Below are 20,299 nucleotides of genomic sequence, written 5' to 3' on the forward strand. Positions count from 1 at the left end.
ACAGAAGGAGGTTTCTAAAAATAACTCTAATCCTAACCCAGGTGAAGGTGAGCTATTTGAGGACAGATATGTTTTGTTTGACCTCCTTGGTACCTGATACATAACAAGTACTCCATAAGTGAGTATAGAATCATATGAATTAGAAACCTAGAAGAGACTTTAAAGACCTTCTTGTCCAAGCCTCTTCTATTTTACAGAGAAGTTACAGTGGCCAGCCCAAAGCTGCCTAGGGAAATAGGCTTGATGCATCTGCCTCTACTACAGAATTGAATTGAATTGAATTGAATTGAATTGAATTGAATTGAATTGAATTGTTTCTAAGGCTAAAATTACTCTACTGTCTGTATTTAAAACTATCCTCTTAATAATAAATGAATGAATGAGTGAATAAAATGCACTTAGTTAACACAATAAGATGCATTTGTCACTGACCATGGAATGTACTAAAATGTTTTCTGTAAAGTTTATCAACATGTTGAGCCTGACCCAGAGGTGCAATCTGTTCTCCCCTCCAACCATTCTTAGTTGTCAGCCTGCAGATTTGGAGAGAGACTATACTTTTGGAAGCCTGTTACCATGTGACCAATTCTGGTTGTCAGGAAATTCTTCCTTAGAAATTGTGTCCATCTCTTGTGCTACATTTAAGCTTATTTATTCTCCATTTCCTTTTTTAAGTTATTAATGGTGACAAAGTATCATGACATAAGTTTAGTGCCTTTTTCAAACGCTGTTCCTGAAGAACCTATGATACGGGTCGCACATTTTTCGTATAAAATATCTTTTCAGCCTTGCCTAAAATAAAAGTACTGCGTACTCAGTTATTCTGCTTCATAATTTCTTGCTTGGTCCGAAGATTGGTAGTTTCACAAACTCTTTGGGGTCAGTTTCTTTGGTTTGGTTATTTCATTCGTTATTTTCTGTGTTTAATATCTATATTTTTGTATTTCAGTGTTAATGTGCAAGTATATGACAGCCCTTTCTGCTGCAGTAAAGAAGAGGCCAGATGCATCGTGCAGTCGGTAAGAGATAGAAGTGTTAGGTATATTTTAGCCTCTTATGTATCATGTGGGAGGAATGCAGAGGTTCTGAAAATCCAGCAGTGAACTGAGATGAAATGCATAAAAAGCCAGGCTTATTCTAAGGCATGAGTTTAAAAAATAGCATTGAGATCTACTAAAAAACATCCACAGAACAATAATCAGATAACCCCCAACCCCTTTGGTGGAGTCTTCATTGTGTTTTCCTGAAGGCTCATTAGCTTTTAGCTGTTTTCCCGTGATGCCGTTTCTCTTAATACCAGGTAGCAAGATGGATTGTTATTTGTATATAATACACTTTTTTTTCTGATGCTCTGTTGCTATGAGTTACCACCCAGTGCTAGGACTCAGATTGGCTGCCTTTACTGTCTAATCACCAGGGCTGAGCCATTATTTTCTGCTTATTATTATGGAATTGTGTATTACAAATTTATTTTGGTGTGAGAAAAATGAGATATTTAAGATTTTGATTTTTTTTTCTTTAGTTAAAGCCATTTGTCTCCTATTTGGGTAAAATTCAGATCACATATTTCTGTTTTAGACTTTTAAGATAGTCTTGGATTTCTCTATTTCCTGCTGAAATACTGCCCATGGAGAAGTTAATTTATTATTAATTTAAAGTTTTATACTTGGAGGATCCTCAGCAAACAGATTAATGTTCAGATAGCCAAGCTATATCACAGCAAAATTAGATGTTTCCTTTTTATGTTTCTTAACCATGTTTATAGGAGATAGCAAATAGAAAAAGTCTATGACTGAAGATCCCACATGTAAATTTAAAATTTTCTAAAAATTTAAATACTTGACGAAAGTCCAGATGACCATGGTTTCTTGAAGACTATGCAGTGAAACGTTAGCTGTTAGATTTTCTAGACTGCAAAGAGATGGTGACAGTCATGGATAGTGCCTTCTCACTGTCACTGCGACCCTGAGCAAGCCCTTCGATCTTAGTCAGCCTCATTTCCCTCATTTCTAAAATGACAAATCATAAAAGCTCTCCCTTGTGTGTGAAGAACCATTTGGTTGTTTCGGCCTGTGAAATAAGAAATAAAGAGCAATATAAATAGCCCTCCTCCTGTTCAGCTGGCCCCCTCACGCTTCTGTAGTGGCAGTGCCAGGAAAGCGGAGTTGGGGGTGATTAATAATAACATTAAGTTGTGCGGTCATGTCTGACTCCATGGCCCTATTTGGGGTTTTCTTGGCAGAGATACTACAGTGATTTACTATTTCCTTCTCCAGCTCATTTTATAGATGAGGAACTGAGGCAAACAGGGTGAAGTGACTTGCCCAGGGTCACACAGCTAGTCAGTGTCTGAGGTTGGTGTTGAACTCAATCCTGTATGTCTAGCACTCTCTGTTGAACTCAGGTCCCCCTGACTGCAGAGTCGGGTTTCTATCCACTGCAACACCTAGTAAGTGTCTGGGGCTGGATTTGAACTCAGGAAGGTAAGGCTTCCTGAGGGCAGGCCCAGCACTCTCTCTACTGCCACTTGGCTGCCTGCTTTAAGGTTTGCGGAGTGCTTTGTATGTATTACCGCATTTCCTTTCACAACAGCCCTATGAGGCAGGTAGGTGCCCCATGTTACAGAAGAGCAAATTGAATCTGAGATGGGTCAGGCAGCTTGTTCAGAGTCACATAACTAGTAAGTGGTTGAGGTAGGACTTGAACTCAGCCCTCTATCCCCTGCACCACCTAGCTGCTCAGGAATCATGCTCTTCTAAAAAATATGATCGTTAAAGTTAAACAGTAATAATGGTCCCCAGGGACAAAATATGGAGCAACTTGAATGAATGACTCAGACTTCCTCTAGTATATCAGTGCTAGCCCATCCACACTGGCATCTTGAGTTGTCCTACAGTATCAGTATTTTTAACTCTTTAGTATCCCTTCCCATTTCATCCCTTCAGCACTGAGATATCTGAAGGAACTTCATCTGGTTCTTCCTTGTTCCCCATATATTGTGCTTTTTGTTATCATAGAGGTACTTTCATGTTTAATTTGTCCAGTGGTTTCCCAGTGCAACCCTAAGATGTTTGCATTATGAACTAAGCCTTAGTGGGTACCTTTTAGTACTGTGCCCATATGGAAACAATAAATGCTAGGCCTTACTACTGCTTGCTTGGCCTGGAAGAAGTAAATTTCTCATTCACCTGTGGTATCTCCATCCCAGTTATACCATCCTGACACTGATGTGGGAATGTGCACTGAGGCTGGGGATAGGCACAAGTCAGCTGGGTGATAGGATGGAGAGATTTCCATCTCCACAACTTGGCAGGACCAGGATGAGACGTGGAGATGAGGTGTCATGATAAGGAAAATTACTGCTTTCTAGAAGATGTTATTTTAGAACCCACAAAGAAAGGAAACATACTGGACTTGGTACTGAATAAGTGAATAGGAATTGGTCCAGGAAGGATCTGTGGGTGAACCACTGTGTAGCACTGATCATAACACAATTAGGTTTCACATTCTTTTAGGAGTGGGAGAACCAGAAGAAAGCCATCATGTGGTTTCCTAATTTTAGAGAAAGGAATTACAACAATGTGGTCTGTTAGGAAAATAATTTGTGCTACCACAGCCAGAAAGGCAGAGAAAAACAAAATCCTGTGAGGAAGGCATCTGAAAATGGCAGAACATGTTCTGCTGCCTCTGTTGGGCTTTTATAGCCCTTCCTGACCTGGGCCCTTCCTTTCTCCTGCTCGTCATCTGACACTCTCCCCGTACACTCTGTGGTTTGGTGACCCTGACCTCCTTGCTCTTCCTCCATCATCTCTCAGCCCTGGATATTTTCACTGACCCCTCCATCGATCCTCTACTCTCTATCTTCCTTTTTTTGGACACAGTGTTACCATGCTGTCTCCCCCATTAGACTGAGTTCTGAAAAGATGGAGACTGTTTTTGCTTATCTTTCTCTCTCTAGTGCTTTAACACAATGCCTGGTGCACAGTAGGTGCTTAATGAATGCTGACTGACTTGACTTTTTGCCCTTGGAAAATGTCATGGTACCTCAGCATGTGGAATCCTTCCTGGTGTTCCTTATCTTGAGAGAAACTAACCATCTGGAGGCAGCTCAGAGGAGAGTGTTAGCCCAAGGAGAAGAGTCACCAGCATGTACACAGGGCTTTGTAGTTACAAAATGCTTTCCCTGTAAAAATAGGTGATTGAACTGTAGAAATTTAGGAAAGGAAATAAAAACAGGAAACAGAAAGGAGTGGCTAGACCAGACTTGGTGCATAGTTGTTGTCCTTTGTTTTTGAAGAGGACCAAAATGACATCACCATGATAAAGTCAAGTTTCAGTGTGTCCCACTGTGGCTGATCAGAGCAATGTGAGCCCGGAATGCTCTTCCACAGATCGGGCACAGATAGTCCATGTGAACATTTGGGGTGGCTACTCTAAATTTGCGCATCCTATGTTTGCTTTGTGCTGTCTCAATTCTGCTTTGCTCATAGAGCACAGCACCCTTTCTGATATGGGCATGCCATGCTGAGCCATCCTGTGCCAGTGTCTCCCATGTTACACAATCAATTCCAAAGTTCTTGAGAGTGTCCTGGTGTGATTCTTCTGACCACCATGTGGTCACTTGCCCTGTATGAGTTCTCCATAAAATAGTCATTTTGGCAGTACAAGCTAAGGTGAGAGATATGCAGGATTCCTGACTCAGTAAGAAGGCAGGTGAAATTCATTCTTATGCTGTTAGTCACAATCCAAAGTGCTTTTATGATGCCCTGAAGGCTATTTATAGACCAAAAACCTCTGGTACATCTCAACTACTCAGTGCTGATGGAGCCACATTAATTAGTGACATGATCCTAGAGAGATGGGCAGAACACTTCCGTAGTGTTCTCAAGAGACCATCATCAATTGGTGCTGAGGCCACTGACCATTTACCTCATGTTGAAGTCAGTTGCACATGTAGTTGCTTAATGAATGCTTGTGGAGGGAATGTTTGCCAAATTCAAAGATACTTTAAACTGGATGACAGAGTAGAGCCACTATCTGTTGTCTTAGGAGTCCAGGATACAGTAGTTAGCCAATGGCAACAGCATTTGGTCTGTAAACAGGATGCATGTGTCAAACTTTCTTCCCCTTAACTTCAGCTGCTATAATAACCTACTAATTTGTCTCTTGTCACCAGCCATCTCTCCTATCTATCCTCCATACTACCTCTAGCATAATCTCCTTAAGGTTCAGGTCTGATCCCATTACGTCCCCCCTACTTCACAACCTTCCATATTACCTCTAGGACAAAATGCCAACTTGAAATCCTCTGGCATTTCAGGCTCCCTACAATCTTTCTCTGACCTATCTCTTCAGTTTCATTTCACTTTATTTCCCTTGGTGCAGTTGATTTTCCAGCCTTGATGTACTGTATCCTTTCCTCATGCATCCACTCAGCTGTTCCCAGTGCATGGAGTGACCTTTATCATCTGACCCTTCAGAATCCTTCTCTTCTTTCCAGGCTCAGCTCAAGGTCCTTTTTTCTATGAAGCCTTCCCTGATCCTCCTACTTAGTAGTTCTCTCTCCCTACTCACATATTCCTAGAACACTTTATGTGATATTTTCTCTTACTTTTCACCCCACAACTTGTATTTTACTCATCTGTATCCATGTTGTTTACTCCTCCATCCCAACATATACTCTCTAAAAAGCAAGGACCATTTTGTTTTTGCTTTAATAAATATTTTCCAATTAAGCAAATGAATAAATCAACTCAATCACCCCACCACAGTTCTTTGGATTGGTTCTGTAAGTGTCGGGGGGCCTCTGCTTGACTCTGTAGCAAATAAGCAGTACCTTGTCCACATTCACTTGTTATTTCTGAGTCCCGATGGGAACTTTATTGTCTTGTAACATTTACTTGGAAGCAAAGAACCCAGCTATCTGGGAAGCCTGTATAATATAGTGGAGAGAGCACTGGCTTTGGAGTCCAGAGGCTTGGGTTCAAATCTTCCCTAGGCCACGTACTTTCTGTGTGATCTTAGGCAAGTTATTACCCTTGACTCAGTTTCCTCATCTTTGAAATGAAGAAGTTGTGCTGGATGAACCCTGAGCTTCCCTCCTGCCTCTCCGTCTGTGACTTTCAGAACTTGTTTATCTAGCACAGGATTTGCCTCCTAATCTGACCTGAATTACCTTGTGGTTGTATTTTCTTTGGTTCTCTTGTCTTAGGATTCTACTCTTCAGATTTGTTTTTCTGCATTTAATTATAATTTAGAGTACACATGCACACATTTGTGGGTCCAGTGAGGGACTGAATTTCAGGTTTCTCAGAAAGTATTCTTAGCAGTTCTAAACATTTGTGAACTTCATTACTATTCAGCCTTCTGTAAAGTAATCATGATTTATCAGCCTTCATCCTCTCTTTTACAGATAGAATTTTTCCCTTTTCGGCTGATACCATTATGGTTCTGTATAACAGAAGGCCCATCCTAGTGCCACTCTGCTAATGTGGATGTAATAAATTCTGTTCCAGTGCAAATTCTGGAGTAGCACATGCATTCCCAAGGCCATTTCCACATATTTGCTGTTTAGTCAAGACAATTAATCAGTTAACACATGTGTTTAAGTCCCAAGCACTGTGGCAGGTTCTGGCGATACAAACTCACAGAAGGAAACTGCCTACTGACAAGGCCCCTTTGTCATGGGACCTTATGTCTCTTATATAATGTGAATCCCCCCATGATATTAATAATTTTTTTCCAAAAATGGAAGTACTTTTGAAAATGTTACAGTAGGGCCATTCATAAAAACCATAGCATTATGGTTTTTAGAGGTAGAAGAGACACCCAACTAATCTTCTTTCAGGATTTTATAAATCACTCATTATTTTTGGTTGAGTTCTACCTTGGTATTGGTATTTGAGAGTCAGTAAAACAGTAGGTTTCCAGTAACCTTTGAATAGAGACAAATAAGAGCTTTGGGTTCTTTTGTTGAGGGCTTTAACCTCACAGTTTAACAAATTGCCAAAGCATCTGCAGAACACTCACTGAAGGACCGGCTTTGTTTAGTTTAAATGTCGTTTTGCAGCCTAAAACATCATTTTTAAAACATGAAGTTTTATTCAAAGCAAACAAATTCATATGGTATTAGAAGGTGGGTATTTAACTCTCTGCTTTCAGATACTGGTTTTTTATATAATTTATTTAGTTTTAGTTTTCAATATTCACTTCCTAAAATTTTGAGTTTTAAATTTTCTCCCCCTTTTCCTCCTCCCTCCTCCTGCAAGATGGCATGCAATCTGATATAGGCTCTACATAGACATTCATATTAAACAAATTTTCACATTAGTGATGTTGTAAAGAAGACAGCGCTAAGGGGAGGAACCGAGAGAAAGAAGAAACCAAACAACAAAAGAAAAACAGAACAAGTCATATGCGTCCATCAACATTCGGACTCTAAACAGAGGCTGCTTTTTTAAAAGAGACAGAATATCCCCTTTCCCACAGTTTTCTTCCCCCCCTTCCCCATTTGTTATTATCCACAAATGCCCATTATGTCTGATTTGGTAGTAGGGGATAAATAAACTAAAAAACTCTTGAGCTATAAAGTAAACTGAAGACTGCACCATCATAATGACAAAGTTTCATCCTAAAGGAGAGATACAAGAAGTACCTTCTCTTCTTTGAAGAGGTGGGACTCTAGGTATGTAACATGGAATATAGTACCAAACATTTTTGTAACAATTCTTACTTTGACTTGACTTTTTTCTCCCTCCTTTTTATTTTTTGTTAGTGGGGGATGGCTTTTTAGGCATGGAAAGGGCTTCCTTTGGGAAATGTAAGTCAAAGATCATATTACTAAATTTAAAACACAACAAGAATCCATATACTATATTTCTTCTCTAGACTCTAGCACCAGGCTTATATTTTTATGAAAGATTTGACTGACAAAAGTTTTCTTAAAGTGGAATTTTACCTGTAGTTATGTTTGGGTCTGTTGGCAAGTAGTAGGGAAGCAGCCAGTGGGCAGGGAGGGACTGAAGATGAGGGGATGTGATTTATGTTTTATTTAGAAAAAGCAGCAATGGTTCTGTAACATCTTTTGTTTAGAGAGGTAATGTGTGTGTGTGTGTGTTTATGTACTCTCTGATTAGGTAATACTTGTCATTTGTTTAAAGGGAATGCTTGTTACTAATTTAAAATGTACATTGATAAGAATGCCAGAATGTTCCTTATTATATTCGTTGTGTGTTAATACCCTGGACCTGCCTTGGAACTCCTTAGTCCAAGTGCTTATACAGATCATGTTATCTTCACAACAGCCTTATGAGGTAGAGATCGTGTGAATTATTCTTCAGATTTTACAGGTTAGGAAACTTGGAGGGGGGGAGGTTGTCATTTGCTCCATGCCTCATGCCTATTAAATGACAGAGCTGGGTAGCATTTACTCCACCTACTATATAATTCCGAGTTTGTTTGAAAGGGAATGAGAAGATGATTATGTGAATAAGATAGGATAGATTCTCTTTGGGTTAGAGATGAGGAAAACAGGTGCCCTCTATTCCTAGCCAAGGCAGATGTTTTAAGAGAGGTAATCCCAAAGTTCTTCCTCTTAAAAGAAAAGCACAGTGCTACGTAGTATTTTTGCAGTTAAAGTAATAGCTTGTCCCTTGGTTTTTGTGATTCTTTTTAAGCTAATGAGAAATCTCTCACTCTATTTTTATGCACTGTCTATCCTTTTTGAAATATTTGGCAGCTCTAGCAACAAGCAGCTGCTGGTTTTAAACAGGAAAATTAAATAGGCTAACTTTCCATCAGGCTTTGTAATAGGAGACCTGCACAATTCAGGGGACCAGGATATGGGCAAGTCTGGTCTAGCACTTGAGATTGCATTTTATATTTTTATTTAGAAAAAGCAGGAATGGCTCTGGACCTTTTTTATTTAGAGCAATAATATGTGTTTATGGCACACATACACACACATAACACACTTGTGTATAAATGCACACACACACACATATGAGTATGCTAAAAGATACCATTGATAATGAGGGCAGCTGGGTGGTACAGTGCAGAGAGCACTGAGTTCACACTTGGCCTCAGATACTTACCAGCTATGTGACCTTGGACAAATCATTTCACCCTGTTTGCCTAGATTTCCGCATATATAAAATGGGCTGGAGAAGGAAATGGCAAACCACTCTAGTATCTTTGCCAAGAAAACCCCAAAAGTGGTCACGATGAGTTGGACGTGACTGAAACGACTAAATCACAAGGCACACACGTATCTATGGATACATTTAAGCATTCACAATTTTTTTTACACATGATCACCTAACTTTTTTCTTGTGATTAGTTGTTTTGAATTCTTTTTTAAAGCAAAGAAGTTTTTTATTCCTTTTTTAGATCCAAATTTTGTCCCTCCTTCCCTTTCCCTCATCCATTGAGAAGGCAAAAAATAAAAATCATTACAAATATGTCATACCAAACATTTCTGTTTTAGCCATGTTAAAAAAAAAAGTCGAGAGAAGAAAATATGCTTCCGTCAGCCCTCTGATTACATCGCCTCTCTGTCTGGAGGTGAATAGCATGTTTCTCCAGGAGTCGCTGATCAGTTACTAAGTCTTTCACAGTGGATTATCTTCACAGTATAGCTGTTACTGTGTAGATTATTTTTCTGGTTCTTCTCATTTCAATTTGCATCAGTTCATTTACGTTTTCCCCCAAATCTTCCTGAAACCATCTCCTGCATCATTTCTTACTGTACGATAATGTTGCATCGCTTTTATGTACCATAATGTGTTCAGTCATTCCCAGACGATGGCCTTCCCCTCACGTTTTCAGTTCTTTGCCACCACAAAAAGAGTACGCATTCGTTATCTAAACGCTGCTGGCCAGATTTCACTTTGATAACGTATCTGTTCCTAGTAGAGTTATTATTGACTACCTGGGTTTGGCCAGATGTGCTTCCACTGCAGCTTCTCAGATTCTACTTCTCCAGTAGCTGAGGTTCCTAACCCACTGGGCTCATATGCGCTAATTTGGGTAGGGTTGGGGGAGGGGAACTAGATCTGTCCTGTAGAGAATTCTGTCTGAGGGAACTCGTCTGCCAAAGCAGATCAGCACCTACTTGGTCACTTAAAGTCTTAGAGTTATGTGAGTCACTAAGAGGTCAAGCTAAAGTGACAATTAGCATTTCTATGGCTTTCTAAGATTTGCAGAGTGTTTTGCACGTTACCTCATTGTATCGGTGACACAGGTGCTGTAATATCCCCATCTTACAGACCACAAATCTAAGACTGAAGAATCATCTGGTGTCTGAGTCTTCCTGACTTCGAGCCACCACACTTCATATTATCTTACCAGTGTCAGATAGCCATTCCTATCAGAGGTGGGACTTGACCTCAGGGCCTCCTGACTCCAAGGCTAGTTCATGACCCTGAGTTCCCTGCTGACTCTCATACATACACATACATATATGTATTATTCATATGCCTCAGATCCACCTTCCTTTGCTTTTCTTCACGTACCTGTGGCCTACGTTTCAAAACTAGGCTCCCTCTTGCTGCATTGGCACGTTTTGTCAGCCATCCCCTGTTGAAGTTCTTCCCTTTTTTTCAAGGTCAAGTTCAGGTTCCATCGCCTTTGTGAGCCCTTTTCTAGGCCCCCCTCTCCTTAATTTGTCTGGCTTTTGTTAGGACTCTTTATTCTTTTCTAATTCTAATCTGTGTTATAGTGACTTGTGTATTTGTCTCACCTGCCAAGTTGGAAGCTCTTTTGGGGGAAGAGTCCTTCATTTTTCATTTTTGTATCCTCAGTAAGTTTTTACATAGTAGGTGCAGAATACATTTTTATGGAATTGATTTGAATATAGGTCTTTCCCACCCAAAACAGCACTTCAGAAGTGTTGTTTTTTCTTTGCACATACCCTCAAGAGTTCTTAGGGTTTTTAGGAGAGGTAGAATTGGGAAGAAAACTTTCCCTAAGCTTTTCTTCTCCCACCAAGAGATTTAGAAATATCTTTTTTCAAGAGACTTTGAAATACCTCAGAACTCAAAATTCCCAGTGTAATTCCCTTGTCAGAGCTTAAAAGATTGAAAAGTTAAACTGTTTCTTTTCAGAGTTTTAAAAGGTAAAGCTTTGATGTTATAGGAAATAAATTGAAGGTATCAGGTTCAGTAATTATGTGTTGAATATGTCTCAACTTGCAAATTGAGATGTTATAGTTGGGCCTGTATTCAGAGAAATTAAATTCTCCTGTAGAATTTACTTTGGGGGAAATAAATAATTCACCCAATCAACACACATTGATCAGGTGAGAACTAAGTTTAAGGCACTAAGTTAAGTGCTGAGCCTACAAAGACAAAAAATGAAACAATCCCTGCATTCAGTAAGTTATCCAGCAAACCAAATCAAATTACGTGGAAAAGGTTTGAATATTTCTTTTTGTCCAATCCTCACAGAATTTCTTTGTTATTTCCTCTAAACTCCAGTTGTGTACCTTGATGATTTTATATCCATTTTTCAACCCTTTTCTCTTTCATGGAAGATAAAAACAGAACCATATGTAACACCCCACGTTATTCCAGTGAGTTAAAAAACAATGGGTCCCTTTGAATCTGATCCCACTGGATCAGTACCATTGTTTATGAAAGTCCTATTTTTAAAAGCCATTGGTTGTTTCAACAAAAAAACAGCATTAGATGACCCATTCTTCCATCACTTACAGTGTCTTCTTAGTGGCTGAGGTAGTGAGTTTCATGACCACTGGAAATTTTGCATATGGACCCTGTGGCCATCTCAGGGCATGTGGAAGGCTGAATGAACATTTGTTGTGTGTGGCCTGAAATAACCCTTACCACATGGGAATTCTGAGTTGGCGTGTGATTCCCAGCCAGGCATGTGAGCTTCTGCCCAGGCCTGAGAGCCCCAACTGTAGAGGAATCCCCTAATTCCCCTATGGCCATCTAAAAAGCCTGCTATGGCAAGATTCCCAGCACCATGCCTCTGAGATCAAAACAATCTTATTATGGTTTGGGCTGCTCTTCTTGCCCCTAGTTAAAAAGGAGGGAGCGGGCCAAGCTAGATGCGTTCAGTTGTGAGTCCAGCCTCATAACAGGATGTTGATTTCACTTGTATTTTTGAATGCTGCCATCTGCAAAATTAAGGACAGCCATGAGTCTCTTTGACATTAGTCCCCCAAATAGCCAACTTGCTCTACAAGGAAGCTTTAATAAAGCTTCATTTTTGAACCCTGGGAAAACTTCCAAGATGAATTACGTGTCATTTGTAGAGTGAGCTTTTTTGGCTCACAGTCACGTTTTTCCCTGTGGCGTGATTTAAGAAGGAACAAAACCCAGGCCTTACCTGAACTGTCTGTTTCTTCAGAGAAGCAGTGGAGAAGGGGGGCATTTGAAAACTCTCATGATTTAGATGAATCATTTTTTTAAATATAATACTGACATTGGCTATCCTTGTTCTTGCTGAGTCACTCTTGGTGTGGGGGGGAGGGGGTCCAGCAAGATCAGACAGCTAGGAATTTGTGTTGCTCTGCTCAATGAAAGAGCCCTTTTTATGCAAGAGACTTAAGTGGGGGTGGATGGGGGGAGAAAGAAATCCTCTCTCAGGAAACTTTTCTATGCTTACACTTGCCTCTCCCAGACCAGACTAAATTAGATCTGAGAACCTTGGCTGGCCCCAGCATCTGAAAACTTTCCTAGAAATTACCTATGTAAATGTCCTTGCTTTGTGAACTTTATTAGTTTTTCAAGTGCCTCACCAGAGGACGCAACTGAAGGAAAAAAATGAGCCATTTGTGTCAAATGCTCAGAAGCAAACATCTTAGTTCACTCCTTGTGACTAGAAAAAAACTTTATAAACCTATTTTTTAATATTTAATGTAAATCTCTTGAGCAGTCATTATAATGCCTGTAGCGTAGGGATTCTGAACCTTTTTTGTATGCTTGGCAATCTGGTGGAGCCCATGGAACCCATCTCTGAAGAATGTTTTTGAGTGCATGAGATACAGAAGATTGAAAAAGAAGCCAATTTGATTGAAATACGGTTATCAGAATTAAAACAAACAAACAAAAAGCTCACATACCCAGATTAAGAACCCTTGCTCAGGAGAATGATAATTCCTTGAGTAGAATGGTAGGGAGTAGTATCCTCTCTCTTGAGTCGGGGAAATGTGCTTGTACTGTTAGACAATTTCCCAGTAAAATAGCCCCAGCTCCGGATTCCATATGGAAAGTCTTCATTAAAAACAGGCTCTTTGTTTTTATTTCATAGGCATCGACTGCAATAAATGAAGATTCAAATTCCAAAGAAGGTATGTTATCCAGGGGGCCTAGCCATACTTAATTGTTTGCACTTGTGGAAAGAAAAAATAAAAGTCATTCGGTCAAAAAAGTTTCTAGAAGCTAAGTATAATGAACTGTAATATATTTAGGAAATTGCCTAGATGAGCTGTGTTAATCATTGTCCTTCATTAAGAAGAAAAACACCAGAAGATGCATTTACTTTTTTTAAAGCAAGGAAATAATGCTTACATTATATTATGACTTTTCCTCCCAAGCATTGACAAGTTTCAGTAAATTATAAAGAATTTAAGTTGATATCTAGTACTTCGGGGAAGTTTTCTTTGTTTTCCTTGTTTTTTCTGCAAATCAATAAAATAATTTTAACTGAAGGACCAAAGTCTACATTGGATTTTGAAAACGTTTAATACATTTTCTTTGGAAAAATATTGTATTTAAAGTATTTTGAAAAATACAGCTTCTAGTAATAAGTAAAAAGTATAAGCTTATATATCCAGTATTTGTTTATCAGAATATGTGCCAATTCTGTTTTTTTGCTTTTTATTTAATATTATTACTTAGTAATAATGATAATGCTTTACATTTATGTAACGCTTAGTATGTGTTATAATATTTTACATGCATTAAACGATTTCACAGACGTTAGTTCTTTAGCTCCTCTACAGTGTGGGAAGGACCTGAAACTTGCAAATTATCAAAAATGAGAACTACTCACCATGGGCTCCAAGATGTTGTTAAAGGAACGCATCCACAGACAGGATTTCATGGGAAAGCAAGCAGCATTCCTTATATGGTGTGCTAACAAAATAGCTGCTCTATAAAAGTGGCCCATTTGGGTTATTTGACAGACAGTCACGGCCTTTCTAATCCTTTCATGCCAGTGTTCGAGTGGTAACTTTAGGGCTGTCACTGGCTGATGATATTAGAGTAAGGAAAGGTCACTAAACAAAGTATGAGGAGCCTTTGCTTTCCTGATGTGGCTTGATTTAAATCTTGAGAAAATGTGAGAAACTAAAAGCTTGTGTTTTGCCATGGAGATGGGAAGGAAAAGGAAGTTTAAACATAAAATTGAGAAGATTCCATGTTTATATGTTTTTGCATCTGTCTCAGCATTCTTGTAGAATGTAAACTTCCTGAAGGCAGGGACTGTTTATTTTCAGTCTTTGTATTCTCAGTGCCTAAAATCTACAGTCAGTGTTTATCAAACTGAGCTAGAGTGCAATTTTGTCATCATTCTCTCCCTCTCTCTCTCTTTCTCTCCCTCTCCCTCTCTCTTCCTCTCTGTCTCCCTCTCCATCTCTCTCTCTTCCCTCTCCCTCTTTCTCTCTCCCTCTCTTTCTCCCCCCTCCCTCTCTCCTTCTTTCTCTCCCTCTCTCCCTCTCCCTCTCTCTTCCTCTCCGTCTCCCTCTCCCTCTCTCTGTCTCTCACTCTTTCCCTATCCTTTCTCTCTTCCTCTCCCTCTCTCACCCTTTCCTTCTCCCTCTCCCTCTCTCTCTCTCCATCTCCTTCTCTCTGTCCCTCTCCCTCCTCTCCCTTTCTTTCTCTTTCTCCTCTCTCCCTCTCCCTCTCTCTCTCTCTCTCTCTCTGTCCTTCTCTCTCTCCCTCTTTCTCTCCCTCTCCCTCCCACCCTCTCTTGCTCTCTCCCTCTCCCTGCTTCTTCCCCACCCCTTTCTCTCCCTCTCCTTCTCTCTCTTTCTTTGTGTGTGTCTCATATTCTTCTCCACAGATGAAGATATCCACAGATGGTATTTTGTTACGAAGTGATGGAAGTCTCCAATCATCCTTCATCCCCATGGGCCATGACAGACAAGTTCAGGCAGCAGTAGCTACCTCCCCCATGAAGTTTCATTTTTTTTCACTAGGCATTATACAAATAAACAAACAATTTGGACTTCCAAATTGTTCTCTCTTTTCATATTTACTCAAAATACAAACTTTTGATCTCATAGGGAAAGCTTGGAAATAATATGTTTCGAACTGTTAGCCATTCCTGTGCATAAAAGGAAACCCAAGGATATCATGATTCTGTTTCTCTGCATGATTGTAGAATCCTAAATTTAACATGTTAACTAGGTATTGGTAAAGACTGTTGTTCTCTTTTCAGAGTGGATTAAAATGCCAGTCCCAAAACAGATGGGGGCCTCATTTAACCCACATCACTCAGACTCTCTCTCTAAATGTTACGGTTGTTACGATTACGATGTACGTGTGGGGGTGCAAAACGCAAATAAGTATAAAATGATACATTACAAATTCATCAGAAAGCTATAAGCATAATGTTACATGACATTTTAGGGAAGACCAGCCATGACTGACCCCGGAGATCAGGGAACACTTTTTGAGGTAGCTGTAGTTGACTTGACATTTAAGAGGTAGTGAGAAACTGAACAAGGTATGTACGGTGTACTATGGGGTGGCACAAGGAAGAGCTTCGTTCAGAGAAGTAGAGACCTGAGAAAGTGTTAAGCCTGACCAGAGGACACTGAATTCAGTCTGGTTGGAATAGAATGTGGCAGGGATTTGTATGGAAAGACATGGTAGCACCAAATTGTGCAAGGTCTTGATTGCCAGGGCTAGGAGGTGGACTATTCCTCAGTAAGCTATAGGAACCTAGTGAAACATTTTGAGCAGAGAAATAACCTGATGCCTTACATGGGGAAGATAATTCTGACAAAGACGTGAAGCAAAGTTTGGAGGGAGGAGAGAGGAGAGGAAGAATGACCTGGTAGGAATTTACTGTGAGAGTTGTACCATCACTGAAATGTAATGACCTTGTATTCTTTTTTTAAGATTTCCTGGAAACAAAAATTGAGCACTTTCCTGTAAAACTTACGTAGTACTTCTCATCACCAAGACATAGTCTATTTTGTAATCTAAATCCTAATGGGTTAACTTTAACTTAACCTTAATCTTCCTTATCTGATTATTAGCAGAGATGGAAAATATTTGGAGAGTGTACCTTGGAAATTCTTCTGACGGTCATCATTAAGTCTCTTCCCAGTGCTCATTTCTCAGGCCGTAGAGTTCCTGTTCCTCAAGAAGATTTTCTAAGTATCTTTAGTCGTCAGGATTCTCGCCTTTGAGACTGTTCTCCAGACTCTAGCTCTGGAGCCCCAACATGAATGCATCAGGCATCTTAGTAATGTTGGATGGAAATGGATTAGGACTTTATTCTCCGGACCCTGCTTACGCCTTTAAGGCAAGCTCCTTAAGTGCTGTTTGTGTCGGTGAAATGTGCATTTCTGCCGTTTCAGCTTGCCCAATGTTTGTATTGTTCAAAATAATAATTATTATTATTCTTGAGTTATTCATATAGATACACCAAGTGTACAGATGGTAATTGGAGAGCAACATTTCCTTTATTGTTAGCCTTATGTGTCATGTGACTCTACTAGCAGTTTATGAATTAATGATCCCACAGAATATCTAATTTGTATCCAAGATTCTGGATCAAGTACTGGACTTAGGGTCAGGAAGACTTGGCTTCATATCTTGTCCCTGTTCATTCCCAGCTATACTTAAACTTTTTAAACTTTAATTTCCTCATCTATAAAATGGGTTTTATAATGTTTGTGGTTCCTACCATATAGGCTTGTTGTGAGGACCAGATGAGATAGTGTTTGTACGAAGTGCTATGTAAACATCTGTCATCATTTGCTTGATGCTGTTTGTTTTTTTAATAGCATGATAGAGACATGAGAAGCTCTGAGAGCAGAAGATGCCCAGGCAGAGCTCCAAAGGTCGAATTTACCTTCTGATTTCTCTATAATAGCCTCTTATGCTTGTACAGGCATTGATGGTTCATGTCTCCATGTTTCAGGTCTAATAACTGATGGCAGAGTATGTTGTAGCGTTCTTCACAACTACTCTCCATAAGTAACTTGAATTTACAAATGAAAGTAATCCATTCTGGGTTCCACATCATAGATGTGGCAATAAATACTTGGGATTTAAAATCTGAATGTTTTTAAAGCAGTAATAGGTGATCTATTAAAGATAACAGATGGATATATACTATTTCAAATAAATGGTTGAACTGATGAAAGTTAACACTAAGATACTAAGATATCATTATTATTAGATATCCAAAGTATTGAGCATTTATTCTTCAAATAGAGAGATTTCACTAGAAATATTCTTTTAGAAATAGTTATTTTCCCTTCATCTCCATCTTCCACCCAACATTTTTACCCATATTGATTCCCCATTTTTTCCTTTAACTATTTCAAGCCATTTGGAACTAACTTTACTTCAACATAGAGATTTTTGTCCTAAAGCAAATGCTTTAAAACTTCTTTGCAAAAAGCATTAATAAACTGTAATTTTATTTTTACCATGACCACACCCACTCAGATGGGACAAAAGATACATTGGACTTAGATGATGAGTATCTGTTTTGCGTCCAGAATATACTTGACTATTAAAAAAAAAAAGAAATTATTCACAAACATGCAGAAAAAACCATTACCATAGGCTAAGTTTGCCTGAATTAAGTGAAAATCTTTTCCTTCTTTTCTGGAACTTTAAAGATATATTTCGTGACTCAAAATAGGAGGTCATTTTTAAGTCAAGGCATGACCTCCCAGGAGCATGAATATCTTTTACTTCCCTGGCTGTCTCAGTGTAGTGTGCATTTTGTCATATTGTAGTGTTTGGTGATATGGGTAAATTGTTGAGATTTTGTCAGATGTTGTCAGAAAAATAAATACATCATTCACTTGTAACTGCCATAAATTTAGTCCCAGCAGGCATCTTTTTCAAGTGTTGTTTCTAATCAAGATAATTTGATTCACTTGGGAGTTGTTTAGAATTAATAGATGCCACATAGAGATTCTTAGAGATATTTAATTCTTACTGATGATTGGAGATATAAAAGCAGAAAATGTTATGAATGGGTTAATATTTAGAAATAAGATACTATTTGTGATTGAACTGCACTAATGAAAGCTTGCGGATTGCGGACAATGAAAATGATTATCACTTTGAAATGCCCAGTAGCAAATGTTAGTGATTTGTCAGTGGTATGGGCATATGGAACATAAACCCTTTCTTTCCGTTAAAGACACTGCCTTTGTACCAGCATCTGTTTGTGTAGTTTTTCCCCCGGGGACATAAAACAAAAAGTGCAACAAATTAGGTTTGCCACTCCTTAATGCTTTTTCTCCAGCATGCACCGAATGAATGATTCTAAAATGTAGACAGAGTTCTAGGGAAAACAGGTGGTGTGGGTGATAGAATTGATGTTGGCTAAATACTGTGTGGCATGGTGTCACCCTCTGACCAGTTGTTCATTCAATAAAAGTTTTTTGCATATTCTAACAAGGAGTATATTATGTGTGTGGTGTTAAGTGCTGGCCTCCTCAGGGTTAGATGCTTAGTTACTGAGCGCAGCCATGGCTGCCTTTTGCAACAAAGGCTCATTCATTGGTGTTTGTGAGCACAGAAGTTTGAACCCATTAGAAAAGCTGCTGAAAACTTGAGTCAAATTATAACTTGTTCCTGGTGATGATAAGGATTTATTTAACTATAGGGAGACACTAACATCTGCCCCCCCTCAAGAATGTAAGCTATCTGATTGAAAGGTTGTGTTGTAGTTATGTTTGCACGTGAAAGATGTATCCCTTCTCTCAGTCTTTCCTCCCACCGAGTGTAATGTATAAACCTTTAACCACTTTAGAGTAATTCATATGTGAAGCCATGTCTTAATTTTGCTCCTTTAAAAATAATTCCACCAAAACTGTTTGACCCCTTTAGTTTGTGAATAATATTATGATAATTTTGCAATGGGAAAAAAGTGATGTGCTGTCTGTGTCCTGGAGTAAACTGTTAAGACCAAAGACTTTCATGCCCAAATGGTAAAAAGGAGTCACTGTGTTTAATTCTTTTTCCTTAATGGACACTTCATGACTTATTAGTGACTTGGATTTGTTATACCACCTGAGAATACTTTGGAGGCCTAAATGAGATTTTTTAAAACACCTACAGAAGATATAAGAAATAAGGGCAGGATACCAAGGGTGAATGCAAAAGTGGCAAACTCCTGTAAAAGTGCTAAGGTATACATACAGTCAGCCAAGGCTAATAACAACATAAAAGGACTTTTCAGTTTTATTTTTTTAAAGCAATGTTGGTAAAGAAAAGAATCAAAGAAGCGCTGCTCAAGGTGGGTATCTACGACTGTCTTCCTAACATGCTGCTCAGTCCACCCTTAGCCTCTGCTTTTGATGGAATGGCCCTCCAGTTCTTGCCCTGAGACACTGGGATTCTGGTGGGTGAAAAGTCACCGTGTGTCCCACTCGAGACTCACCACACTGTTCTCTGGCCATCTTTCTGCTTTGTCACCATAGGTGTACATCCCCACCCCACCCCACTTCCCTTCTCCTCTAACTCTGGGTAGAGTGATCTGATCACTACTACCTTTCCTGGAAATGACTGTCCATTGACTGCCCTGTGACTCCATTGAGGGGGAGACATTTTATTTCTATTTTGTTTCTTTCTGTTTCTTTCTGTTTTTGAAGAGGGATATTGAGGAGAGAAGTTCCCTTGTGATATCTTATTCTGTTTTTCTGGAACTGCTTAGAGATAAATGTGCTCACCAATACAGGCTATGAATTCAACATTCCTAGTTCCCTTTATCTTTCTTTTTAATTTTCTGTCTGCTAATCAGAGACTGTGGACCTGACAATGATACTTCCTGGCTCAAGAGATGACCACAGCCCCTTCTGTCTTAAATTTCAACCCCTCATCTACAGTCTCTTGATATCTGCTAATTCCTTCTCTGCTGCCTACAAACGTGCCTAAGAATCTCCTGTCCTTTAAAAACCCTCACTAGATCCCATCATCCCCACTATCATTTTATGTCTCTCCTCTGCTCAGCCAAACTCCTTGAAAAAGCTGCCTGCATTTGGTGCCTTCATTTCCTCTCCTCACTTTTTTTTCTTCTAAACTCTCTGCAATCTGACTCATCAGTCAACTAAGACTGCTCTTTCCACAGGTAA

General features: G+C 39.3%; 1 protein-coding gene across 14 annotated transcripts in view; it reads left to right on the forward strand.

Moving 5' to 3' along the window:
- Positions 1 to 18,629, forward strand: part of PPA2 (inorganic pyrophosphatase 2) — a 113,786-nt gene extending 95,157 nt beyond the window's left edge. For 8 of the 14 annotated variants that reach the window (XM_072623063.1, XM_072623068.1, XM_072623070.1 and 5 more), the window contains 3 exons: positions 950 to 1,019; positions 13,273 to 13,312; positions 16,235 to 18,629. In XM_072623063.1, coding sequence (XP_072479164.1) covers positions 950 to 1,019; positions 13,273 to 13,312; positions 16,235 to 16,290 — 166 coding nt within the window. In that variant the 3' untranslated portion in view covers positions 16,291 to 18,629. Of the gene's footprint in view, positions 1 to 949; positions 1,020 to 7,268; positions 7,685 to 13,250; positions 13,313 to 15,027 lie in introns of those variants that run through there. The other 6 variants (XM_072623064.1, XM_072623069.1, XM_072623073.1 and 3 more) reach the window with 4 other exon arrangements.
- Positions 18,630 to 20,299: the final 1,670 nt, after the last annotated feature.

Source organism: Notamacropus eugenii, chromosome 7, assembly GCF_028372415.1.
Source record: "Notamacropus eugenii isolate mMacEug1 chromosome 7, mMacEug1.pri_v2, whole genome shotgun sequence".
Lineage (NCBI taxonomy): Eukaryota > Metazoa > Chordata > Mammalia > Diprotodontia > Macropodidae > Notamacropus > Notamacropus eugenii.